The sequence below is a fragment of the Candidozyma pseudohaemuli genome (genome assembly GCF_003013735.1).
Source record: "Candidozyma pseudohaemuli strain B12108 chromosome Unknown scaffold00002, whole genome shotgun sequence".
Taxonomy (NCBI): Eukaryota; Fungi; Ascomycota; class Pichiomycetes; order Serinales; family Metschnikowiaceae; genus Candidozyma; species Candidozyma pseudohaemuli.
Window position 1 is genome coordinate 178,009 of NW_020194436.1, and position 23,936 is coordinate 201,944.

General features: G+C 47.5%; 10 protein-coding genes across 10 annotated transcripts; 6 read left to right on the forward strand and 4 right to left on the reverse strand.

Annotated features, from left to right (window-relative positions):
• Positions 1 to 179: 179 nt before the first annotated feature.
• C7M61_001439 (anthranilate synthase component I) lies at positions 180 to 6,621 on the forward strand (the record flags this gene model as incomplete). Its single annotated transcript, XM_024856847.1, has 3 exons — positions 180 to 1,286; positions 1,728 to 4,574; positions 5,083 to 6,621. 3 exons carry the CDS (start codon positions 180 to 182, stop codon positions 6,619 to 6,621), a joined length of 5,493 nt encoding a protein of 1,830 aa, XP_024714727.1.
• An 807-nt stretch (positions 6,622 to 7,428) lies between these two features.
• On the forward strand, positions 7,429 to 8,979 carry DOT6 (Dot6p; the record flags this gene model as incomplete). Its single annotated transcript, XM_024856848.1, has 1 exon — positions 7,429 to 8,979. The coding sequence occupies one exon, from the start codon at positions 7,429 to 7,431 to the stop codon at positions 8,977 to 8,979; it is 1,551 nt and encodes a 516-aa protein (XP_024714728.1).
• A 100-nt stretch (positions 8,980 to 9,079) lies between these two features.
• Positions 9,080 to 9,664, reverse strand: C7M61_001441 (aminoacyl-tRNA hydrolase; the record flags this gene model as incomplete). Its single annotated transcript, XM_024856849.1, has 1 exon — positions 9,080 to 9,664. The coding sequence occupies one exon, from the start codon at positions 9,662 to 9,664 to the stop codon at positions 9,080 to 9,082; it is 585 nt and encodes a 194-aa protein (XP_024714729.1).
• A 613-nt stretch (positions 9,665 to 10,277) lies between these two features.
• C7M61_001442 (uncharacterized protein) lies at positions 10,278 to 12,641 on the forward strand (the record flags this gene model as incomplete). The annotated part of the gene is made up of 1 exon (XM_024856850.1): positions 10,278 to 12,641. One exon carries the CDS (start codon positions 10,278 to 10,280, stop codon positions 12,639 to 12,641), a length of 2,364 nt encoding a protein of 787 aa, XP_024714730.1.
• Positions 12,642 to 12,705: 64 nt separating this feature from the next.
• C7M61_001443 (uncharacterized protein) lies at positions 12,706 to 13,215 on the reverse strand (the record flags this gene model as incomplete). The annotated part of the gene is made up of 1 exon (XM_024856851.1): positions 12,706 to 13,215. One exon carries the CDS (start codon positions 13,213 to 13,215, stop codon positions 12,706 to 12,708), a length of 510 nt encoding a protein of 169 aa, XP_024714731.1.
• A 2,046-nt stretch (positions 13,216 to 15,261) lies between these two features.
• Positions 15,262 to 16,515, forward strand: SMI1B (Smi1bp; the record flags this gene model as incomplete). Its single annotated transcript, XM_024856852.1, has 1 exon — positions 15,262 to 16,515. The coding sequence occupies one exon, from the start codon at positions 15,262 to 15,264 to the stop codon at positions 16,513 to 16,515; it is 1,254 nt and encodes a 417-aa protein (XP_024714732.1).
• A 495-nt stretch (positions 16,516 to 17,010) lies between these two features.
• Positions 17,011 to 17,860, reverse strand: DIE2 (dolichyl-P-Glc:Glc(2)Man(9)GlcNAc(2)-PP-dolichol alpha-1,2- glucosyltransferase; the record flags this gene model as incomplete). The annotated part of the gene is made up of 2 exons (XM_024856853.1): positions 17,011 to 17,076; positions 17,120 to 17,860. 2 exons carry the CDS (start codon positions 17,858 to 17,860, stop codon positions 17,011 to 17,013), a joined length of 807 nt encoding a protein of 268 aa, XP_024714733.1.
• A 501-nt stretch (positions 17,861 to 18,361) lies between these two features.
• C7M61_001446 (WD40 repeat domain-containing protein) lies at positions 18,362 to 19,665 on the forward strand (the record flags this gene model as incomplete). Its single annotated transcript, XM_024856854.1, has 2 exons — positions 18,362 to 18,983; positions 19,028 to 19,665. 2 exons carry the CDS (start codon positions 18,362 to 18,364, stop codon positions 19,663 to 19,665), a joined length of 1,260 nt encoding a protein of 419 aa, XP_024714734.1.
• Positions 19,666 to 20,183: 518 nt separating this feature from the next.
• C7M61_001447 (uncharacterized protein) lies at positions 20,184 to 21,161 on the forward strand (the record flags this gene model as incomplete). Its single annotated transcript, XM_024856855.1, has 1 exon — positions 20,184 to 21,161. The coding sequence occupies one exon, from the start codon at positions 20,184 to 20,186 to the stop codon at positions 21,159 to 21,161; it is 978 nt and encodes a 325-aa protein (XP_024714735.1).
• A 1,003-nt stretch (positions 21,162 to 22,164) lies between these two features.
• ARD (Ardp) lies at positions 22,165 to 23,001 on the reverse strand (the record flags this gene model as incomplete). The annotated part of the gene is made up of 1 exon (XM_024856856.1): positions 22,165 to 23,001. The coding sequence occupies one exon, from the start codon at positions 22,999 to 23,001 to the stop codon at positions 22,165 to 22,167; it is 837 nt and encodes a 278-aa protein (XP_024714736.1).
• Between the last annotated feature and the right edge of the window lie 935 nt (positions 23,002 to 23,936).

The window sequence follows — 23,936 nt, forward strand, 5'->3', positions numbered from 1 at the left end:
AGCCCCATTAATTGCAATTGACTCAATTACAATTCTTATTTATAGTAAATTCTTTTCCCCTTCAAACCCTCCCGAAGCCACCTGCCTCTGTTTCTTCGATATCCTTCGACATGCAAGAGTGTGCATCTGGAGCACTACCTCACTAACTACGAGGGATTGCTAGCACCACATTATCAATCATGTCAGAAAATGACCAACTCATACAGAGCTTTGTAGCGGTGACCAGTGCACCCAAGTCCGTTGCAGAGCAGTTCTTAGAGAAGAACAATGGCGATCTTACCCAGGCAATTGAGGATTTCTACGCCTCCAATGAAGAGGGCTCGTTCGAACCTACTACTGGACATGAAGCAGAGAAACGGGCTCTGGGTCTGAAAGCGCGTTCCAAGCCATCAGGATTCCGTACCTTGAGAGATCTCAACGAAGACTCGGACGATCCCGAGAACACAGACACCAATTTCTTCACTGGTGGCGAAAAGTCAGCGTTGCAAGTGGAGAACCCTGATAAAGACAAGAACGAGGGCCACCAGCCTTCTCTTATTGAGAGAATCTTCCAAAAGGCGCAAGAGCAAATGGACGAGCCAGATGACCGGCCATCAGCACAAATGGAGCAGCAACAGCCGTCCAACTTTGTCGGTGCTGGGTTCAAGCTTGGTGATTCGGAGCAGCCCCTGGAGGTAGTTGAAGACCCATTTGCTAACGCAAGAAATAGACCAGCAAAGGTGAACAGAGAGATTGTGTTTTGGAGACAGGGCTTCACTGTGGGAGATGGGCCTCTCAAGAGATACGATGACCCAGAGAACCAACTTCTCTTACAAGAATTGAAGCGTGGCCGTGTGCCTGTGTCTTTGTTGGGAGTCGAGTTTGGCCAGGATGTCGACGTCTCGGTGCTCAAGAAAACAGATGAGGATTACGTTCCTCCTAAGCGCAAGTTGGGTGGATTCCATGGCCTGGGCCAGCGCTTGGGTTCACCAGTACCAGGAGAGAGCTCTGGAGCTTCTACTCCCGTTGCTGAGCCTAAGCCTGAAGAAAAGAAGGAACCTGTGAAGCCTCAGGACCAGGGCGCCGGTGACTCTTTGGTGCAGATTCGGTTTGCAAGCGGTAAGAAGGTGGCACACAAGTTCAATTCCACGGATTCCATCGGCACTGTCTATGACTTTGTAAGGAACCATGAATACAACAGCGATCCGCTGAGATCGTTTGTTTTGTCGCATGCGTTCCCAGTGAAACCCATTGAGGAGTCTCTGGGAGTGACCGTCGAGGAGGCGAAATTGAAGAACGCTGTGATTGTACAAAGATGGGCTTGAGCTTGATTGCTTCAAAAACACACGAGAATTTCTTCAACTAGAGGTGCAAACGTGCAATGCCTGGCTTGAGAGAACTACACCCAACCACACCAAATGTTACGACCTCTGATACATAGTTCGATGACAAAGATCACAAACGTTTTCCAACTCGTGACTTGACCATCAATCTTCACAATGTCAGCATTTAATTGTACCATAAATTCTTCTCATCACCATTGTAGCTGCATGTCTACTACTTCGCACTGATATGGAGGTCTTACTTTTCACCTCATCTCAGACCCTTCGAATCAATGAACCCACAGCATGCTCACTCGAACCTTTCTACGACATTCACGTAGAATACGATACAATGGACCCTGTCTGCTTCTATATTTTTCCACTTCTACCGTGAACAGGAAGTTTTTCATCCCAAACGCAGACAAGACGGTGCTGGATACCGTCTATAGAGATGAAGCACAACTCAAGCTTCAGAAGTATATGCACCATCGCAAGCAGTTTCTAGATCCAAATTCAGCATTCACAAACTTACCACATAAAAACTTGGATAGTCTCATTTATGAGAACACTTTTGAACCCTCACAGACCTGGGAGGAGATCACCACCAACAATAGAACCCTTCCACCATGTGCTGGGTCAATTATCGAATACCATGACGTCGAAAGCGACTCCAGCAGCCTTGCTCTTGTCGTCAGAGAACTGCAGTCAAAGTTCAATGAGAACCATAATAAGCTTATCGTGCTTACTCTGGATAATGAGCTTTCGAGGGTGTATCCTCAAGATATCAACTTTGTGGCCTACCAGGTATTCGACGCTGAATGGATAGAATCCCTAGGTATCTTGTATCATCGTTTCGCAGAAGAGTATGAACCGCGGCTACAGTTGGTGGACATACTCAGGCAGTTCATCACAACCACAAGAGAGATGCAACCAGAAGTACAGAAAGAGCTTAAAAAAGTTTATGCAACAATAGCTTCGTCCGACAATGCTAATTCGACCAGCATTTTAGCGGTGGCAAAGTACATGGACTATGACTTCCAAAGCTATTTTCATCAATCGGCATATCTCATGGTGATTCACTTGGAAATGTGCCACGATGTGACACGTTGGGTGGTTCTGCTGTGTATCCCAAAAAGATCGACCAATCTTATATCAGCGCGTTGTTCCAACGACATTCCTCCGGAGACAGTCTACTTCGCTAATCTGCTTAACAATCATGATGCGATTCTGGACTTCCTTAGTTACGACGAACTGAAACTCGAGGAGTTCAAAGCTTTTCTTGGAAAACTTATTGAGCTGCCAAAAAGCTATGATGATCTCATTGTTGAACTCAATATCTGGCTGGGCAAGCCCTTTTTGCATGCTTTTAAGGCGTTAACTTTTGCATTAATCCACCCACATATTCGTCTTACTAGCCTTATTGGAAAACTCATTTCAGCACATTCATCTCAACCCGCAAGACTTCTGGACATTGAGGATTTGCTCGTACAAATCGGGCTTTATAATAACCCTAAGAATCCTTTGACAAACCCAGTCTTATCTTCCAATCTATTGGGAAAGCCTTCACTTGATCAGCTAATGGTGGCATCCCCGAAGGAGCTTAAGCCCTCCCAGCCAGAGCTTATTTCGGCACGAGTATTGTCCTCTGGGCAACTCGATGACAAATTTCGCCACTTGCGTAAGTCGAAGCGTTACTTTCTGGATCACGTTATTTATATGCTACCGTCTGAAAAGAAGTTTTCAAGCATCGGAATTTCACTTGAAAAGATTAACGCCAGAAAGTTCCTCATCAATATCCATGTGCCTGATGTGGCTGCGAGAATCGCCCCAGCAAGTCCCTTGTTTGAAGAGGTATCCAGGCATTCCTTTTCATTAAGGTCATTAAAAAACCTTATGGGCAAAGATCTGATTGAGATTTTGGCCAAGAATGTGAGGGAGGAACTTCTTTTGAAGCTGAATGCAAGAGTCACCAGTGGTGAATTCTTCAGCGTGGGAGATTTCAAAGAGGATTCCGAGTCTCATGAAATGAAGACATGCATGACAGTAACGTACGAGTATAACACATTTGCTCTGTCTCCGCTCAAAGAGCTTGGAAATGGGGTATCCGTTACCTTCGACAGAGTTCTGGCTCACCAAGTTAAGGAACTCAGCTGGGATCTTCTCGATGATGCGATCTCAGGACGTCTCGAGACGGGTATTTTAAACACTTTCAAGTTGTTCAACAGACGGCAGCCTACCGAGGAGAATGACTCTCGCGTTACACTAGACGAATCTGACATTCTGAACCTCGGATTTATATTCAACGTGATGAAGACGCATTTCAACACTAGGGCAATTCGCTGTGCTTCAGAGCCTCATCCCGCCATATTCCAACGTTCGATCTCAAGGTCTTTAAGCTATAAGACTAAGGACGAAGAGGAGTTGATCCATACCGATTTGGCTCTTCTGTCTGTTGAAAAAGCGCTGAAGTTGGGACTGGCGATGTTCTTTACAGGTGAGATTAAAACCTTTCTTGGCTCGCTTGTGGCCTCATTCTGTCACAGGGAGTCTATCCCGGTATTGGCCAGGGGCGACGACCTTCTCAACCCGGATGAGGAAACGCCAAGTTATGAAGGTCTGGATGCTGATGAGGTTTTTGTTTCCCACGACAATAAGCTTTTACCGAACTATTATTGCAATTCCTACTATCAGGCTATCATGGCGAAAGATCGACATGGTTTTGTTTCTTTACCAGCTTTAATAATTGGCAATAACTATTTGGGCAAGCCAACTCTTGCATTGGGTGGAGACACATACCTGTTGACTAAAGGCCTTCCACGAGGTCGAGTGGAGGTTTCTGACGCTATGAGTAACGTCGAGGCATATTTGAACCAGCTTCAAATACTTTCTTTCATTAATCAGCAAAAGATTTCCAGCAGAAACTACTTACATCTGGTGGCACAGACGCTGCATTACAAAGCATTGGGGTATCCTGTTCATGGCCCCTTATCTGAAAAATTCATGAGTGATCAAATTATCAAGTTGCAAGACGCCAAACTTGGTTGCGACTTTCTCAGCGACAGATACAATCGCTACTGGAAACTCAAATTCCTCGAGCAGCAGATCAAAGCTGAAGATGACGATTCTGACACTACCACATTCTCGTGTGTCGTGACTTCTACTGGCCATGAGATTGATCTCAATTCAAAATTGGCACGTTGTTGGTGCACCGACCTTGCACTAGAGGTTGACCTATTAGTACATCCATACAATGACTTGAGCATAGGCTCGAGTGTCACAGCGGATAAGGTGATGTACTTGAATGCAATTGAAGGTGCATGTGTTTTGCGGTGCAAGGGAGACTACTAATTGTACATAGTAATGAGAAACGAAGATAGAGGAGTTGTAGGTACACTATGGGAAGAGATTTTGATACATTTTAGTGAAGAAGAGAATCCTGTCGATTCTTAATTTTCGACAGCCGCATACCTTCGCTGACTGGTATCGGTGAATCTAGAGCTTTTACCGGATAAGCTCACCACAGTCGTTACTGTGATCATCGAAATGAAAATTGACCACTTCATAAGTATGAACAAATTTGAAGTTTTGTTCATCAGAAAAAAAATCCTTAAATTTTATGCCTTTCTTTTTTCATGCCCCTCTGCCTTGTAGCACGCTGTGGTCTCGACTGGGTGCGAAATTCATACAGATGAGGTGAGTCAACTCGCAAGAATCTTCACTACCACCGATGTTCGTATGTACCAAAACTAGGCAAACGAAGAAATGATATACTAACTTTTAGAGCACTCTCCAGCCGTCATTGAAGGATTTCAAGTCCTTGGTGGAAAACGCCAAAGAAAACCACGATGCTCCAAACTTGTACCCCATCTACAAGTACGTTGCCAACGAGGATTTGACCGTCCACCTGGCTTACCTCAAGTTGTCTGATTTGAATAATTCAGACAGGCCGGCCTCGTTTATGTTTGAGTCGTCTGTCAATGGTGACTCGGTTGACAGATATTCGTTTATCGGTATCAACCCAAGAAAGATCATCAGAACCGGCGACGATGCTGAGAAATACGATGCTGAGTACAACAATGTCGACCCGCTTGTCATCTTGGAAAAAGAATTGGATCAGTATAAGCAGGCCAAGTTGCCTGGTTTGCCACCTTTGAAGGGTGGTGCAGTTGGATACATCTCCTACGACTGTATCAAGTACTTTGAACCCAAGACAAGAAAGCCATTGAAGGACGCCTTGCAGGTGCCTGAAGCTGTCTTGATGCTTTGTGATCTAATAGTCGTGTTCGATCATGTGTATCAAAGATTCCAAATCATTAACAACGTCAAGGTCGACAAGGACACGGATTTGTCTGCTGCTTACGAAAAAGCGGAAAAAGAGATCTTGGACGTTCAGGCCATTTTGCAGGCCCACAAGCCTTTGGAGGAGCTCAACCCCCACCAGCCTCCTATCAAGCCAGACCAGACCTTCACCTCGAATATCGGAAAGACTGGCTACGAGCTGCACGTTTCGACGTTGAAGAAACACATCAAGCTAGGTGATGTCATCCAAGCTGTGCCCTCGCAGAGAGTGGCTAGACCAACGTCGTTGCACCCATTCAACATCTACCGTCATTTGAGAACCGTCAACCCTTCACCCTACTTATTCTACATCGACTTGAAGGATTTCCAAATCATTGGAGCCTCGCCAGAATTGTTGGTGAAGTCCGATGAAAAAGACAAGATTGTCACCCACCCTATTGCTGGTACGATCCAGAGAGGCAAAACTAACGAGGAGGACGAGCGCAATGCTCAGATCTTGCGTTCTAGTTTGAAGGACAGAGCCGAACACATCATGTTGGTTGATTTGGCCAGAAACGACGTCAACCGTATCTGTACGCCTGAGAGTAACTCCGTGGACCGTCTATTGACTATTCAGCGTTTCTCTCACGTCATGCATTTGGTGTCTGAGGTCAGTGGTACTTTAAGAGAGGGCCAGACCCGTTTCGATGCTTTCAGATCTATCTTCCCTGCTGGTACTGTCAGTGGCGCTCCCAAGGTCAAGGCCATGGAGCTCATTGGTGAATTGGAGAAGGAGAAAAGAGGAGTTTACGCTGGTGCAGTGGGCCACTGGGGTTACGACGGAAAGACCATGGATACCTGTATTGCATTGAGAACGATGGTCTACAAGGACGGTGTTGCGTACTTGCAGGCCGGTGGAGGCATTGTCTTTGACAGTGACGAAACGGATGAGTACGAGGAGACGATGAACAAAATGAGAGCCAACAACAATACGATTGTTGAGGCAGAGAAGATCTGGCTTCAGAAAGTTGGAAGCGAGTAAGACTGTGAATATAGAAGCGGCAAGGCCGGGAAACTAACAAAATGTATAAAAATGTTTGATTATCATGATAATTTGTGAAGATTGCGTAGATTACCTGCTGCGGTTAGGAAGCGGCTGTACAGCCTACTTGCACCATCGCTAAGCCTGAGATTTGCAACATATCGGTATGCGACCTGTGTGATGTTGAGATTTAGGGTCGATCATTTTGCACCCATTTCCAGGATTCAAGAGTTTCAAATATAATTTTTTGATTCTGCTATTTATATTTTTCCACTAGCAAACTTTCCGTCTCCACTTTCCCCAGTGACAATGCGAATGATAGCCAGTTTCGAGGCTGGCTGCGAAACCGCACCCGAGTTTCGAAACAATGGCAGAATTGCAAGAAACAACGAGACCAAGAAAAAAATGGAGACTCCACACAGCAAATAGTGTCACTTTCCGAAATGTGAACCTTGAATTTTCTCGACGTCGGAAATCCTTAAGGTCAGACGACCTCCAGGGTCAGTTGGGCCGTGTGGCTCCTCGAGCATGTGCAGGAGGAAGCCTAACTGACCGTTCCACCAAGTAACCGATGTAAGAGGTGACTATGTGTTTGTAGACGTAGAAAGAAGGTATATGACCCTGAAGGCCGATTCTCTACTTCCCCGGCTGTCGTGAACTGTGGGGGAATTGTAGGTGCCCCTCGTCAAGTCACGTGCACTTGTCGTCGATGATCATCACCGAGACAAGTCGACAAGTACACCTCCAGGGAACCACACACACCCGTTCAAATCCCAACCAAATTATCCGCACATTCAATTACCCATTATGGCTACCTCAGACAGCCCACCGCCAGCCGCCAGTGCGTCACCGAACCTGTCGAAGAACTTCAGCAGAACGCCCACCTCCTGGGACGCCCAGGACGACCTTCTCTTGATGCATTTGAAGGACACTCAGAAGCTCGGATGGAAGGAAATTGCCTCCCATTTCAATAACAGAACACCCAATGCGTGCCAGTTTCGTTGGCGTCGGTTGAAGCTGGGAAACCTCAAGAATCCTCCAAAATCGTCTCAGGCTTTGGGAGGCCTAGCTGCTGCAGCTATGGCGGCTGGGTCTGGGTCAGATAGCGGGAATTCGAGTCCGGCTGGTTCCGTATCACTGGCCTCGAAGAAGGCTCCAAAACGCCGTCAGTCCGACTCTCTGACGCCCAGAATGAGCTCCGTTTACCTGCCCCATGCCAACACCACTTTCACGGGTTACGACACCGTCTCCACAGCGTTGGCGGGACTCAACGCATTATCGAATCAAAATAGCGGCTCTCCTTCGGGCCCCATAAACACCACGTCGCACCCTCAAACCTTCGACAACCTGCCTAAACTGGACGTCCCCTTGGACCCCCAGCTGGCGGCTGCCTCGGGCTCTTCTGGAGGCTATTTCACAGAGATTTCTATAGATCCTACGCTGAACTTGCCTCATAACCAGCCTCACCATGTGCCTAGTCCTCTGGGAATAACGCCCCGGAATTCCAACGCCGACCAGCACCCGCCCCATATGCATAACAACTCCATCATTCAAATTGTCCGGGACGACAGAACATCTGTGCTGTCTCTGCGTCACTCTGTGCTGAGTCTTCCTTCCAAATCCATGAACATCCCGCACCACCAACTGACAAATAGCGCATTGGCGCATTTGCCTATCTTGTTTGGCGGAAATAGTATAAGTGGCCCTTCTACGGGAGCTTCAGTCCTGGGACCGTCTGGACTTCCTCATTTGGCTTCTACGTTATCTAGCATTCGTAACGGTTCGATTGTCGGAACTTCGCAGCCACTTCGAAGACTGTCCATGCTGGTAGTACACACAGAGAGAAGAAACTCGGCTCCCAAAACGTTGAAGAAGCCCGAAAAGAGTGATATCAAGGAGGAAAAGGACGACAAAAAGGACGGCAAGGGTCGCAACTCTAACCAGCCGATCTTCAAGATTCCTTGGTCGATGGAGGAAGATGAGCTCTTGATAAACCGTCGTCGTAAGGAGCTTTCATTCGCAGAACTACTGATCTTGCTTCCTCAAAGAACTGAAGGTGAGATCTGGGCTCGTATAGACGCTTTGGAGCGTCTCCGAAATGGCCACAGAGCCCTGGTGTCTCGTGACGTTGTTCGCCGCCGCCAGTCGCTGATTGGACTTGATGATGTGGATGATTTTTACGATGAGGTAGATTCCGTTATTGGTGGGATCGATTCCGATGACGATGATGATGATGACGTGCTTCTAGATGTGGACGATTCGATTCCCGGCCATATACGCCGACAACGCAAAAGACGTGCTTCCTCAGCAGTGAACCCGCTCTCCGTGAGAGAGGGTATTCGCAGGAAGCTTCACTAGACCTAGATGGTCAATTTAGAAAAACTACGCCATGCGCTGCTGGACCAGTGTGGCTGATCCTACAAAATTCACTTTCGAAGGATGCATTTCTATATACATGCTAATACAACTTTAAATCCAGAGTGATCTGGTCCATGACTAGCTTTGGAGCGGGACCGAGCCCAAGGACAGTGGCGCTTCCTGCGGCAATTTGGGTTCTTCCAGCATCGTGAACAATATAGGCATTGACACCAAGTGAAAGAGCCTGAGCAAACATCACATCCATATCCTCCTGATTTGGTACCTGAAGGGTAATTTTAGCTTGACCATTACCTCTTTCCCATCTTTCAAGAAGCGTAGGATTGTAGGAGGCTCTCTGTGAGTCAGCCATTCTCTTGTACAAGGCCAAAGTAGCATGAGAGCATTGAGCAGCAGCCTTGCCCTTTCCCATCTTCAAATCCAGTCTGACAATAAGTGTCATCCTTACCTCTCCTGGAATCTCATTGAGTGGCCTGGAGTCTATCTCTATATCATCTTCTGATTCGGAATCAGTGTAGGACTCTGTAGAGGCATCGGAATCGGAAGTAGGTGGTTTGACCAGCCTTACTCTCTTGATTTTGGGTGACTGTGAAAGCCACCCTTTCACAATGTACCCCGTAAGGAAACTAGCTGCACAAAGCGTGAGCAAGCTGACAGTCTGGGCCATGTCTTGAATGAGATGGAGTCAATTGATCTAAAGTGCAGAGACAATTTGGTCACGTGTAAATGGATTAAGTTTTACATAGCCACGAATAGGTAATTGGGCCGAAAGTGGTGGTTTTCACTTCTGAAGTTTTGGTTTCACATAAATTTCTTGGAAATTGTTGCTTTTGTTGGGTGGCGTAGCTAGATTGCCTTGAGATCCAGGTAAGCGCATGGAAGGCGCAAAACGGCAAACTCAACTAGTGCACAACCACGTTTCTATTTCTGTAAATAAGAGGCTGAAGTTAAAAAGTCTTCTTTCAAATAAAAGATATTTAGAGTCATTTACATGGTTATTATAGATAGGATAATGGATGGGAATATGTAGGCAAATGTTACCACTTCGATCCCACCGCCTTTGCAGCCATTTGTACCACAATCAACAAACCTTGAGTTGGAGAAATATATTTTGCCTGGTAGTCCAGTAAACTCAAATATATGATTACAAAAACCTCTAGGAGACCCTGGTAACACACTGGTGTGACCACGGTTGGTCCGAGAGCTGCATATAACACCGATCTATCACCAATCCACCTACATACCAGCCTCGCTGACCATCAACCTTCAATACCACATCAATGCTACGCTGGTTGAGCTTCAAGAAAGCTTTTTACTGTGCAGTGGCATACGTCATTTATTTGTTGGTGTTTGGTTGCAAGGCTGACTACTCGTCCTCCTTTGCTCCCACCAGATACACATGTGATGCTGCAAATTTATTTGTGTACCCAACGTGGAACACGCACTTTCAGCCACATCTTGAATGGATTGACCAGAATACGGGTATTGTCGAGAAAGTGACTCCCGTATGGAAAAAGACTCATGCATCCTGGGCTAAGATCGATGAAAACTACGCCTTGTCTTATAAGTTGGACAAGTACAAAGTGCAGCTGCAAGATTGGGCCGCTATTTACATTCACCCATACATTGAACTTGTGACAACCCAGCTCGACTACGTATGGGCAAGAATTGTGCTGTACTACAAAGGCAGCGCAGGTCCTGTTTTGGAACATTACTTCAACACTTACAACCATCATTTGGTGGACTCTGTCGACAACTCTGTGAGTTACGTGAAGAGGCACTCTGCTTTGATTTTTGATCATTCTCGCAAACACACTGGTCGTTTCATTGAATTGCAGGTTGTCCCCAAGGCTTCGTCTTTGTGGGCCACAATTTCGACTAATGCCTTTGTGGTGAAAGTGGCTAACGTTACCAGGCTTCTGTATTTGGGAGCGCAGATCAGCCGTCTATTCGACGCCCTTGTTGAGGAAAGCAGTAAGATCAATTCCTCATTCAAGAGCAAGACGGAGTTTGTCAAGAGTGAGCTTAAGCATTATATCGAGTCTGGTGTCGGCAAGCAGAAAAGGTCTTCCGGTGCTACTAGCGAGGATGTCATCGACGTGGTCAAGACCATTTTGGAGGATATCACCTCAGCTGTTGGTGATGAAAGAGAGCCAATTCCTCACAGCAGTGTTACAGAGACAGACGAGGCTGTCGCATCTACTGTTGGGTCTATTCTCAGTGAGGTCCTTTCTGAGAGCGAGGAGCCTATAGAAGAGGGCGAGGACTCCATTGAAGAGGAGGATACTGAAACTGAGACTACCGAGGTGGAGGTAACGGTTACCGATACTGTTACTGACACTTTAGAGACTACTGTTGTTGAGGAGACAGTTGATGCTGAGGAACTGACTGATGCGGGTGATGCTGTTGATGCGTCAGGTGAAAGTGACGAAGAGGAGCCCATGACCGAGACCCTCTGGTTTACTGAGACTGTCTATGAAGACGACGCAACCGGCACGCCTGAGGAGGAGATCGCAACCGTTGATGTTGAGGACTTGCAGAAATCGCACTATAACCCCAAAGACATCATCGATCTGGAGATTCTCTACTGGAAGTCGAAGGTCGACAAAATGTTGAAAATGGCTTACAATAGCCTTGAGGACGACATGGTGCCTGTCTTGAATGCCACTCTCGAGCCATTGAGAGACAAGATTTCAGCTAACTTCACCCAATTACAGAAGGAGAACTACGAGCGTTACAAGAAAATGAATCTTCTCATCTCCAAGATCAATAAGGACTTTGAGCATATGAAAGAGACCAACCAGCTCATAGTGGAGCCCGAGGTGGATAGGCAGATGATGAGAGACGAAATCAGTGCATGCAGAGAGGCTGTTGAGCAGACCATGCAAAACGCTGAAGATGCTCTTAACGAGCAACATGCCGAAATCGTCAAGCAATACTTTGTTGTCACGCAAGAAACGGTCGATGTGATCGAGTCATATGCTGAGACGCTCTTGTCGGAGTTTAACAACCGTCTCACCGACATAATACGCGTACTTGACACCGATCCCGAGTACGAAGATAAGCTTGGTTGGGCTGCTTGGAAAGAGAACCACAAAATCAAGGAACTGATCTTCCAGCTTCGCGACAAGATCTTCGATGAAGCCAACCAGTACAAGGAGAACCACCGCAGCGGCATCAAACCACGCGGCTTGGAGCCTTGGATCGACTACTTGATCAGCATTAATTTCCACATTAATTTCCTTCTGCGAGACACCGATGAGTACCTTCAATTGGTGAGAGCCAAGGCAAACGTCGCGTACCAGATGAGAGAAGCATTGACACGTCAGTTTGAGGAGGCCGAGGCCGAGGCTGAAAAAGCAGCTGCTAAGGCAGCAGAGGAAGAGGCTGCTAGAAAAATTGCAGAGGCCCAGAGGGCCAATGAAGCTATTGAGAGCTCTGCTGCTGAAGCTTCTTTTGCTGCGGAGTTCTCCGCGCCTGGCGTTGAAGATGTTCCACAAGTCGAGCCGGAGGAACAAATCCCCGAGCCCGAGGTGAACTTTGAGCAAGTTGCGGAGCCAGCGGAGGAAATTGTTGATGAGGCGGTGGATGAGGTCCCCGCGGAGTTTGTGGATGAAACACCAGAGGAGATAAGCACACTCTAAACGAGCACAGCTACAAGGCCTTCATAGAATAATAAACATACGATATCAAATATATACACCGAGCTTAGTCAAACTTGGAGTGGACCTCCTCCTTGACAGCCTCGGCCTGATCCACGACGGCGTCCTTGAACTCCTCCGCTTTAGGCACGACGGACTTGTGGAAGTGGTTCTCCACGTGGCCGTAGGCTTTGTAGCCAGCGTCGAACAACTGGGCCTCGGCGATCTCGACGCCCTCCCAAAGCTTAACAACATAAGGGTAGACGTGGGTGTTGAACTTGCCCTTGGCGCATTGGATCTTGTCCTCAATCTTGTTCTCCTTAAAGAAAGCAGTGGAGTGAACGTGGTCGTCCAAGAAGCCGTGAGCCTTCTCCAAGTAAGGAGTAGCGAGCTGGTGGCCGTGGTTCAAGTGGCCACACAAATGCTTATGTGTGGAGGCCAAAGGGCTGAAGAGGGAGCGGGCCGACTGCTCAATTGGGTGGTCCACAACCTGAGGGCACTTGTACGAGAAAAGGTACACGGCGTAGAATAGGAAGGTGGCAACAACGAGGTTTCTGAAGCTGGCAAAGACGGCCATGATGAGGAAAAGAAGTGGGTGGAAGCAACTGTGATATTTGGCTTCGGTGCGGGTCTAGGTGAAGGAACAGTGGGGAGCAGTGTCTACGAGATTTCGAGCCACGCACGTGAATTCGTTGACCTGGGCTATATAAAAGCGCCGTTTCCGCTATGAAAGTTGAGCAGATTTTTTCGCCCACGTGAGCTAGGTCGCCGGGCGTTGGCCTTTATTGTTGCGCTGTTGTGATCTTGTCTGGATTAGGAAGTGCGACGCCCGATTGCATGTTGCGGAAGAGAAGGATATAAGGCAATGTGGGCTGTTTGCCTCAGTGAGGTGGTGAGTATTACTTTTGGGGACGTTCATTTGTAGATCAGTGTTTTGGTTGGAATCGTCGAAAACCGAGACCATTGTTGTCAACGGCATTCGGTATGGATGGTTACAGGTGACGAGGCTTGTCTAGACACTCCTTGTCCGCTTTTTTTGACATGCAAATCACGGTTTTTTTTTCTTGATTGCTCTCTTGTTGCAGTGGTGCTAAGGCTTCTGGGAAAGTACAGCGATGATATTTATTACCATCAACAGGTGTTGCTTCTTTCGCTGTAGGTCCCGGTGCATCGATGGCTGCAACACCGCATTTTGACAGCTCCACGCATGTACCCCTGACAGGCACCAGGGTCTTTCCTTTGGGAGAAGTTCTGGATGTGTGCAATTTTTTAGAGTAGAATCTTTCAGAAATGATTGGCGTTTTGCTGTGTCTTAAAAGAGCTAAATTTGTGTATGTTGTGGTGTTGATACTTACGTTATGCACGATAAAGCACTGATAAGTAGCTGCGATAAGGCCGCAAATGTTACGATTGCATTCCGTGACCAAAGCAGTTGTGGTCGCATTGAAGACATTTCATTCTCTATTTCTACTGACGTTCCCATTTGAACTTTTGGCATACCCGTAGAAAATGTCGATCAATTTCCCCCATTTGCATACTTCGCGTCTTACGTTGGTAGAAAGAGAGGGCTATACGAACTCACGATGTTTCCGAAAAACTGGCCAAGTATGAGTATTAACAGTTCGTTCGTTACATTCAATTGAAGAAAGGCATGTTCTCATGGACTCCATTCGTGTCAGCTTTGGGTGTGTTGACGAAGCAGGTCAGCCGTAGTGTACCAGCGAACTAATGGGAAAGCCTCAAACTAAGAAATTCCAATCATATACCAATCTAAATGAAAAGAGATATCGAGAATTGCCCGCTTCAAGTTGTCTTGTTCGTGTCTTCATGCCACAGTAAGCGAGGCATCACAATGCAACAGAAAAACATAAAAAAAGGAAAATATAAAACTCGCCAAAAACACTCAAAATACCAAACACATGAAAACCTGTTCTTCAAACCATCCCTCGTAATCCTGCCTTCCCTTCACCACCTCCCTAACTCTGCCCTCATCTCCTCTTCGACCGGGTAACCCTGCCTATATATTTCGCATCGGCGCTCATCTTTTCAAAACCATATTTGATTACCAACGCAAGCTGAGGCCCAGAGGAGGCGACAAGCCCGATGGCTGAGATTTACGTCCTAGTCAGCCGCTAGTGAGGCTTGTCGTTCTGACGCGTCTTTCGGTGGTGGGCCTGTTCCACACGATTTTCATTCTCTGTTCTGGCGTTTTTCGCTGGAAAGCCGTTGGCCCAGGCCCCCGGTGGAGCTACATACTGAAAACCATGCAACCCTTGACCAGCCTTCTCTGCGCCAGCATGCCAGATTATCGACCCCGGTTTATCGTGTTTTGCCTTCTTCAATAGACTCTGCACTTCATGCCCGGGGCACATACAGTAGATCTCGCGCCTAAGCGAAACCTAAACCACGAAGCCTCGAAGTAAGCTAATTTGAAAAATCTTTTCTGAATCCTCTTTTAGACTGTCATTTGTAGAAGCTTCCTTGACAGTGTAGGCCAGCCGTTTTGTGGCCTCTTGGCCTGTTTACCAAAACGGGAGCATGTACGCGCTTTTCCTCGCTTCATACATTCTATGATTACATCACTCACCGGATCCCACTTGGCACCGACTCTTTTCTTGAAAACATGACATTTACCGAGCGCTTCAAGGAGTTCATGTACTCCCTTTCGGCTACAGATAAATACCTGGACTACGACTCACGCAAATCTTTCAACAGAGTCAACAAACCCCTGGCAAAGACGAGTCTTTTGTCCCACCACGATAACAGTTCCACCGTTTCCTTCAACGGACCCACCGGCAACGTTACCGAAGGTGTGCACGAGGTCACTTTGGCCTGGCGTCACATAAAAAAGTGGCTTCACAAGCACCTGCCCGAGCTAAACACGTCTCTTTCAACTCCGTGTACCGAGGCCGACCTTAACGAGTTTCAGAAAGATCTCGGCTACAACTTGCCCCAATGTGTGGTGGAGTTCTTCCGTCTTACCGATGGTCAGCTGAGCCTCAACGATGGAGGCTTTGGCGGACTTGTATTTGGTTTGAAGCTCATGTCGATTGATGAAATCGCTGTGATGGCGGCTTCTTGGAAAAGTGTCCACCAGCAGATCCTTAAGCTGATGCCTGTCGAGAGAGTTGCCGAACCAAAAACCGCTCAAATTGAAGAATCGAACTTGGGTTCCGATTTATCTGACGGCCACAGTGAGGCATCCTATAGCAGTTCCAGAGCAGAAGGCCAGCTGAGGACCAACACCATCAACAATGGCCAGCGCTCCGTGCCTCCTGGAGTTGTTCAGCCTATCTACGCCCATGCTATGTGGACGCCCTTGATCACCGACGAGGTGGGTAATTGTATTGGTGTTGACCTCTCTCACCCACCCGAGGGTTCCGACGAGCCCGGTAAATGGGGACAGGTTATTCTCTTTGGTCGTGAGTTCAACACGAAGTTCAAGATTGCCGACAACTTTGGTGATTTCCTTCTAATCTTCGCTAACGATTTGGAAATGGGCAACTGGGAACTCAAGGAGAACGCAGAAATCAGCGATATAGTGTGTGGTGCCGACACTGAGCTTGTCTACATTGATCCCGAGACCAAAAAAGAGACACCATACATGGATGCTTTGCGCAGACGTTCCGTCAACGAGTGGATCTCTTCTCTACTGGAAGAGGAGCTCAAGAAGCAGGAAAACCAGGATCTTCTCAGACACCTCAAACAGGAGTTCTCCTACAAAGTGCCGTTCTTCGAGGACAAAACGTCCGATGATTTCCTCAATAATAACTTGAGAGGTATCGATAAGCTAAATACGCCTTTGCCAGATCAGACCATCACAGATGGTGACATTACTCACGAAAACACGATTGTTGATCTGGACCACGACGAGTGATTTACCAGATAATGCGCTGCACTCCAGGCTCTGTGAGCCATGAGAACTCGTACGTGAAGAAGACGACAAAGAATAGAGCGTTTATCGTCAGGTACCACACGAATTCAAGAGTGTGACTCGCTGTGCGTGTCAAGCGTTCGTTCTGAGGCAGTATGAATATTCTCACAATCACCAAGGGGATAATATAGTACCTTGGTTCAAACAAGGGAGACGGTATCAAAGTGGCGGCTGCCGATCCGACCAATGCCGCGATGCTTATGGGGTGCAAGGACAATATTGATGTCTGGTACAGCTCGCTGAGTGAATGCACGATTACCCATGACGAAAAGTGATAGGCTGGTATCGTCACAATATAAGCCCAGGGTTTGCTGAGAATTTTTCGGTAAATATAGAAGGTGTAATGGCGGTTGTCTGCTAGTAAGAAGGGGTGGACAACCGTGTAATGTTTTATGATGTGGTGCAACACCACAAACAGTGCCGCAGTTATTAATAGATTTAATCCTTTTCTTCCACTGACAGCAAACTGAAAGTAGTTTCTGATGGTTTTAGGTGAAAACCAGACTGGTGTTGTGAAGAAGGCGATGAATGTAGCACAATAGAACACTTGGACCACATGAAGGGTCATTTTGTGATTCTCTTTGTCGCCGAATGTAACTCCGCCATTGATGTAGACAAATGCAATGAAAAGGCCAGCATTAATGGCAAAGGGAACAAGAAGTAGCCAATCTTTGAAGCATTGCACTATGAAATTGGATACATTCTGCAAGACTGACTCTGACTTTGGCTTTCTTCTATCTATGAGGACAATTCCCACAAAGACTAGCCACACAATATTTGTTTGCCTAAGCCAAAGACTTGCAAATGCAGCTAGGTTAGCGTAGATCGAACCCTTCAATGACCGGTGTTTCGATATCACCAAAAGCGGGAGCACCACCAACACGGTGGCCCAAACATCTGTGTAAAACAAGAAGTAGTAAGTGTAAAGCAATGGAAGCAGCACCACATTGACCTTCCAGAAGTTATCAGTTCTCACTAAGGAAAGTACTAATGGAAGTGCCACAACTCCACCCACCAAGTTCAATGATCTGAGTGCTGTTGCCCCACAGGAGTCAGGCACCCCTAATGCACTGAGGACGTGATGATACCACGTCCCGAGCAAGTACAAGCCTGGAGGAGTGGTGATCTTGTTGTCCCATTTGGAAAACTCATGAGCACAGTATGTAGCGCATTGGCGTAGGTGAAAAAACTCATCTATGAAGGGCCATTGTAGCTTTTTGTGAGCCTCTTGAGCAATGACGGCTGTGAGTGCTCCAAATATTGGAAGCACTAAGTCTGGAAGTGCCATGTATGTTGGATCAATACTAGTTGATAGTTGATAATGCGCGAGTATGGCTGCGAAAGAGGAGGGTGAGAGATGGGTGAAGGAATACTTGAATTTGAGTGAGCTTCAAGGTTTCTATATAGATGTGAAAGTAATGGTAAGTATCGGGAGTGTTCAAAGGTGGAATTCAGTTTCTTGGCGGCCAATCCCGAGTTGTTATAGTGTGTGAATGGGTCCATTGTGTCGGGAGAACTACGAACTACGAATCGAAGCTGATTGCAGTTCACAAATCTACCAATGGCTTTTTATAAACGAATAAAATCAGCCTACATTGCTCCGCTTTCACTTGAAAGTTGACTTGCAGACCCTGTCTCTTGAGTCCACTCCCCATAAGCACAATGCGATTTTGCATTTGCATTTTGCAGCCATTTCTTCTTCATGCTTTACCGCCCAGCTCTGGCAAGGGAAATGCCTAAACCAACAGCACGACCACCTCTGCAACATGATCATGATCCAAACTCTTTCATGCCCATTCTTCCGTCTTCAGTCTCTGAAAGACCCCGAAAACCTACCTTCTCTACCCACCAAAGCTCTCTCGTGAATCTGCTTAGTCTTGATACAAAATCGCTTGACTACGGAAGAAGACCGGTTTCTGAACCGAGGCTGATTTCTCGGATCCTTGATGTTCCGGATTTGAAGGTGGCCACCGTAGAGAATGAGCCCCAGGAGCTTCACGAGATCCACTATCTCATTACAGCTGGTGATATGAACAACTACTACACCAGCCTTCTTTCCTGGTGCCCTCTTTCACAAAAGCTTGCTTTAGCAGTGAATGAAGATGCTTTTTGGTGGGATGGCGAAATGGGATTGGAGGGATTTTGGTATAATCCTCGTTTTTCGGGTATAACCTGCTTGAAGTGTGGTGGAGGCTTTGTCTTGGTAGCTATGGACTGGGACAGAGTGACGATTATGGATGTCTTGGGTTGCTGCAAAGGAGAGTTCTATATTGATGCCGGAGTGACTTGTGCCGAGTGGAATAATGGCTACTTCTATTTCGGCGATGGAAACGGAGTCATCTACAGTGCTCAGGTAAAAGACGAGGTCAAGGTTAAACCCTTGTGTCAAGAATTTCGTCAACTGGTGACAGGTATGTTTTAGTTCTGTTTTTGAAGCCATCGATACTAATTCTAGGAATCACCATCAGCAAGGATGGTCAATATCTTGCAGCTGGAGGAAACGAGAATAAAGTCATAGTATGGACAGTCAGTGGAGTCCGTCTTGAGATGTTAACAGAGCTTCGTCACTTGGCCGCAATTAAAGCTCTAGATTTCTGTCCGTGGCTGTCGCCTCCAACTCTTTTAGCTACTGGTGCTGGTTCCAATGATAGACAGATCAGGGTTTGGCACTTTACTCTGGGTACACTTGTGAAAGCTCTACCAACTCCTGGACAGATTACTTCAGTGACGTGGCTGAGAACACGAAGAGAATTGGTTGTAACCTTTGGTCATTCTTTTTCTCCCTCCACAGGTGTTGTTTCCATATACAGCTATCCGGATTTCGACCTTGTTGCCCGGGCACCTGACAAGGGTCTCCGTGCTTTCAATGCATCTGTTTCTCCGGATCAGCAAAGAATAGCTGTTGCTACACAAGACGGCATGGTTCGTATGTACCAGTTGTGGAAGGATGAGGCAAGGGATGAAGAGGGTACTCTGAGAGTGCTGAGGTCTGCAGAGCTGTTACAAATGGGTCCAATCCAGAATTCCAGGGACTTCGACAGCAGCATTATTCTGCTAGTGGAGAACATGAACACAGGGTTAGTCTTGCGGTAGTTGACACAATGATAGCTCGAATAAAAGAAGGATTGGATAGATTTGTAGAATGGATTATTGCTCTCATAAGTTAAAAAATTTCGAAATGGGTTGTTAACTTGCTGTCACCCTTCATTTCTGTTACTCGCTGGCTACGGTCACAAGCAATTTGCAACCATTCCATGAGCCGACTTGTAAGTTGCTTATCTAACCTTCGATTCAACCTGAAAACAATTCCATACAGCCCAAGCAGTGCTACTGTGAAAATGAAGTCTAAGTCATCCTCATTGACATGGGATTTTCTCCGCCGTATGATAGACCCATGATCTTGCTACGATACAAGAACTCTACACTTTCCTCGACGAGAAATAACCAAGACATTCTTCAAACAATGCTTACTTTACCAATCTCTTAATGGCTCTTTCCATAACCCTGATTTCCATCGTCATACCCTGCTTCACTAACTCTTCCAATTCCATGGCTATTCCTGTGTGAGCGCACCGAGTCTTATCGGTAGGTCTTCATCAACACTCTTTATCATGGACAACCAAGAAGCCACGAACGCTACCATCCTACTTATGGGGCTCCGCCGCGGCGGTAAGCTGTCGATTTGCAAAGTTGTCTTCCACAACATGCAGCCGCTCGATACCCTTTACTTGGAGTCGACCTCGAAACCAACGCTGGAACAGTTTCTGTCGCTTATAGACCTTTCCGTGATGGAGTTGCCGGGTCAACTCAACTACTTCGAGCCAACGTACGATTCCGAGCGTTTGTTCTCGCTGGTGGGCGCGTTGGTGTATGTGATTGACTCGCAAGACGAGTACTTGAACGCATTGACGAACCTCTCAATGATCATTGAATACGCATACAAGGTGAATCCTAACATCCACATCGAAGTCCTCATCCACAAGATCGATGGTTTGCTGGAAGACTACAGAATTGACGCTCAGAGAGATATTATGCAGCGAACCGGAGACGAGTTGTTGGACTTGGGCCTTGAAGGCGTACAAGTTTCCTTCTATCTCACGTCGATCTTCGATCATTCTATCTATGAGGTGTTTTCAAGAATTGTGCAGAAACTCATTCCCGAATTGCCGTCGCTTGAAAATATGCTAGACAATTTGGTGGTGCACTCCTCCATCGACAAGGTGTTCCTCTTTGACGTGAACTCCAAGATTTACGTGGCCACAGATTCATCTCCCGTGGACATTCAGACGTACGAGGTGTGTGCAGAGTTCATTGACATTACCATCGACTTGGACGACTTGTACGTGGACAATGAGCGTAAGACTGCCAAAGACAACGGCGTCAAGTCGATCAGTTATTTGCTGAATGGCCTGGTCTTGTATCTCAAGCAAATGATTCGTGGATTGGCCTTGGTGGCACTTATAAGGAACGATGATGCTCCAGAGGAGAAGCAAGACATGGACGAGGTGCTTACCATCATCGACTACAACGTGAGTTGCTTCAAGCAGGCCTTGGCCAAGATGTGGGAGGCCGCAAAGCTTCCCGTCTAATCAGAGCCTGGCTGAAATGAAGCGGCCTACAAGTACACAGTGAAGCCACCTCTGTGCTGGTGCCGGACGCTAATCTTGGTCGTCCCTTGCATCAGCAAGTCGGCGCTTGAACTAAGCCGATCACAGAATCCAACAAAGGTTTACAAACGCTAAGCTGACTCAGACGAGTCGGCAAGTGCCGATGTGACTCAGGCCTTCAACTCCGGCTGACAATACACTGCAGAGCTGTCAAAGGCTAAATTTCCCCGACCGGTAACTACATACTACCGGAAAAGCCCGTCACGTTTTTAAGACTGTTTGCAGCCGCCGGGCGCTACTAACACTTTTGTGGATCCCAAGGTAATTTCACTGCTGCCGTGGCACCTCGTGCTTACGAAAATGCCTCATTTATCACTGCTGCAGAGAAAGCCGTCTATACCCGTTTCCTGTTCGGAACAAGCCAAATGCCAGTTTCAATTGGTAGAAACTGAAAACATTCGCTGCCGCGGCTTCGGACATGGCGGGGCAGAACCAGCGCCTGACCACAGTGTGACCATGAGGGGGACAGCAGTTTCGGCCTTGGCCTTTCCCGGGTCATGGCAGCGGGAATAATATTGGAACTTTGAGAAGTCACGAAAATTGAAAGAGAGTCATAAAAATAGAACAAGGAGGAAGCCCCTTGTAATCTGGGGAAGCCCGCCCCAAAGATGCAAACAAAGCAGTGCGTCTCACCACGCAAGAAAACGGTTAGGGCGGGACGCACTAAGCACGCATTCTGTGCGACGTGGGGTGGAACCCCAACAATTGCAACTCTACAAAACAGTAATCTCTATAGCCAGCTTGTATTCTATAAAACGGGGGTGCTGGGATAATATCCTAGATAAGAACTAAGGTCTCGAATAAAATAACTGTGCATTAAAAAACGTAGACCAAGGACATCAGGTGGAGTCATTAAACAACCGGGGGCGGCGCGGCGCCCCACAAATCATCAAAAAGGGAAAAACGAATGAATGGGGCGTGGCGCTTACCAGCACTCGTAGCCGCCGTCCACAACCAAGTTGTGGCCCGTAGTGTAGGAGGAGGCCGACTCGGAGGCCAAGTAGAGGATGGAGCCGACAAACTCCTTAGGGTCGGCCATTCTGTGCAATGGGATCTTGCTCTCCCAAGCGTCCTTCATCTCAGAGTGACCAGCGATAACGTTCTTGGTCAAAGGCGTGAGGATGTAGCCGGGCGAGACGGTGTTAACACGGATGTTGTACTTGGCCCACTCGCAGGCCAACGATCTCACCAAGTGGATGACACCGGCCTTGGCCATGTTGTACATGGCCTGTGGCTGTGGGTCGTTGACAATGGTACCGGACATGGAGCCGATCATGACAAGAGAACCACGCTTGTTGGCCTCAATCAATGGCTTAGCAAAGGCCTGGGCAACGTAGAAAGCACCCAAACCGTTGACACGCATGATACCCTCAGCGTTGCTGGCTGGGTACTCCTCAGCTGGGAAGTTCTCGCAGTAACCGGCGGTGTTGACGAGAACATCAGCAATGTTGTTGTGGTGCTCGTTGATCTCAGCAAAGGTAACGGCCACGTTCTCAGCGTCACCAATGTTACAAGACCAAGCAGAAACCTCACCAATAGGGCTCTCGTGCTGGCCCTTCAAGGTCTCCTGACCCCAGGCCAAAACCTCCTTAGCGGCAGCCTTGGTTCTCTCAAGGTTGATGTCCACAAGGGCCACATCGGCGCCCTGGGCAAGGAAAGCTCTGGAGATAACAGAGGCCATACCACCGGAACCACCGGTGATGATAACCAATTTACCGTCAGCTCTGAAGTTTGGGACGACGTTGTTGTATGAGAAATCCATGACTAGTTGTTGATGAATGGGAAAAAAAAGTGTGGAGTGGGGAGGGCGGGTATATATATAGTTTTCAGGTGGCAGCGGTGGGGCCGATGTGCTCACGTCAAGCGTGAGAAAAGAAACGTTCACGGCGTTCGCAGTCTGCAGGCCACACATGCACGGGCCTTCACTGCAGCGTTTTCTCCTAGCCTGTGAGGCACGTTCAGGGCAGGTTGTAGAATTAAAAGGAAAAAGAGGAAGGTCCACAGATGTACTGGTCACAAAAACGCCGACACCTTCGTAGATAATAAGGGGCTTTCTGTGTTGGGCAATAGGGACTGAGCCTAGGGCGGGAGGGCCCAGAAAGTCGCCGCACCCCACATGGCTCAAAGTAGAGGGAACCACTCGTTTAGGCTTTGGATTTGGGGGTTTTTCCACCAAAGCTTATCGAGAAAATCCTCCTGAAGTTGTGTTTTTTTGACTGCTGGCCCCTGCGGAGTCAACGGCCTTGGATCACTTGGACCAAGGGTTTGCAGCTGTGCGCGAAAAGAAACGTAACCCTGATAAGATGCTGTGGAGGAGGGCGGATGCATTGGGGGACGTTGGTCCGTGGCTGCCAATGCAATAAGCAGAAAAATACCCGTTTTATTTTATTAAAAGTGGTCACTTTTTGGCGGGTTGTAGTAAGCTAGAGTTGTGGGAGTGTGTGGGCCAGCAGGCTGGCTGCGAAATGGTAAACACAGTGACCAGCCGAGGTGGCCTTAATTGGTAACTACAATGGGGGGGTCATGGAAAAGCGTTGAATTTCGCTGATTAAGCTGGATGCCTCCTGGTGCTTTTTTGGACCTTGTGTGAAAATGCCGCCCTGCTGCTTTGTAATACGCTACGTGCCCAAATTAACAAAAGAAAAGACCGTTAGTATGCAGCGATGGCCACCCTGTTGCGTCGTGAAGGTTTTGCGT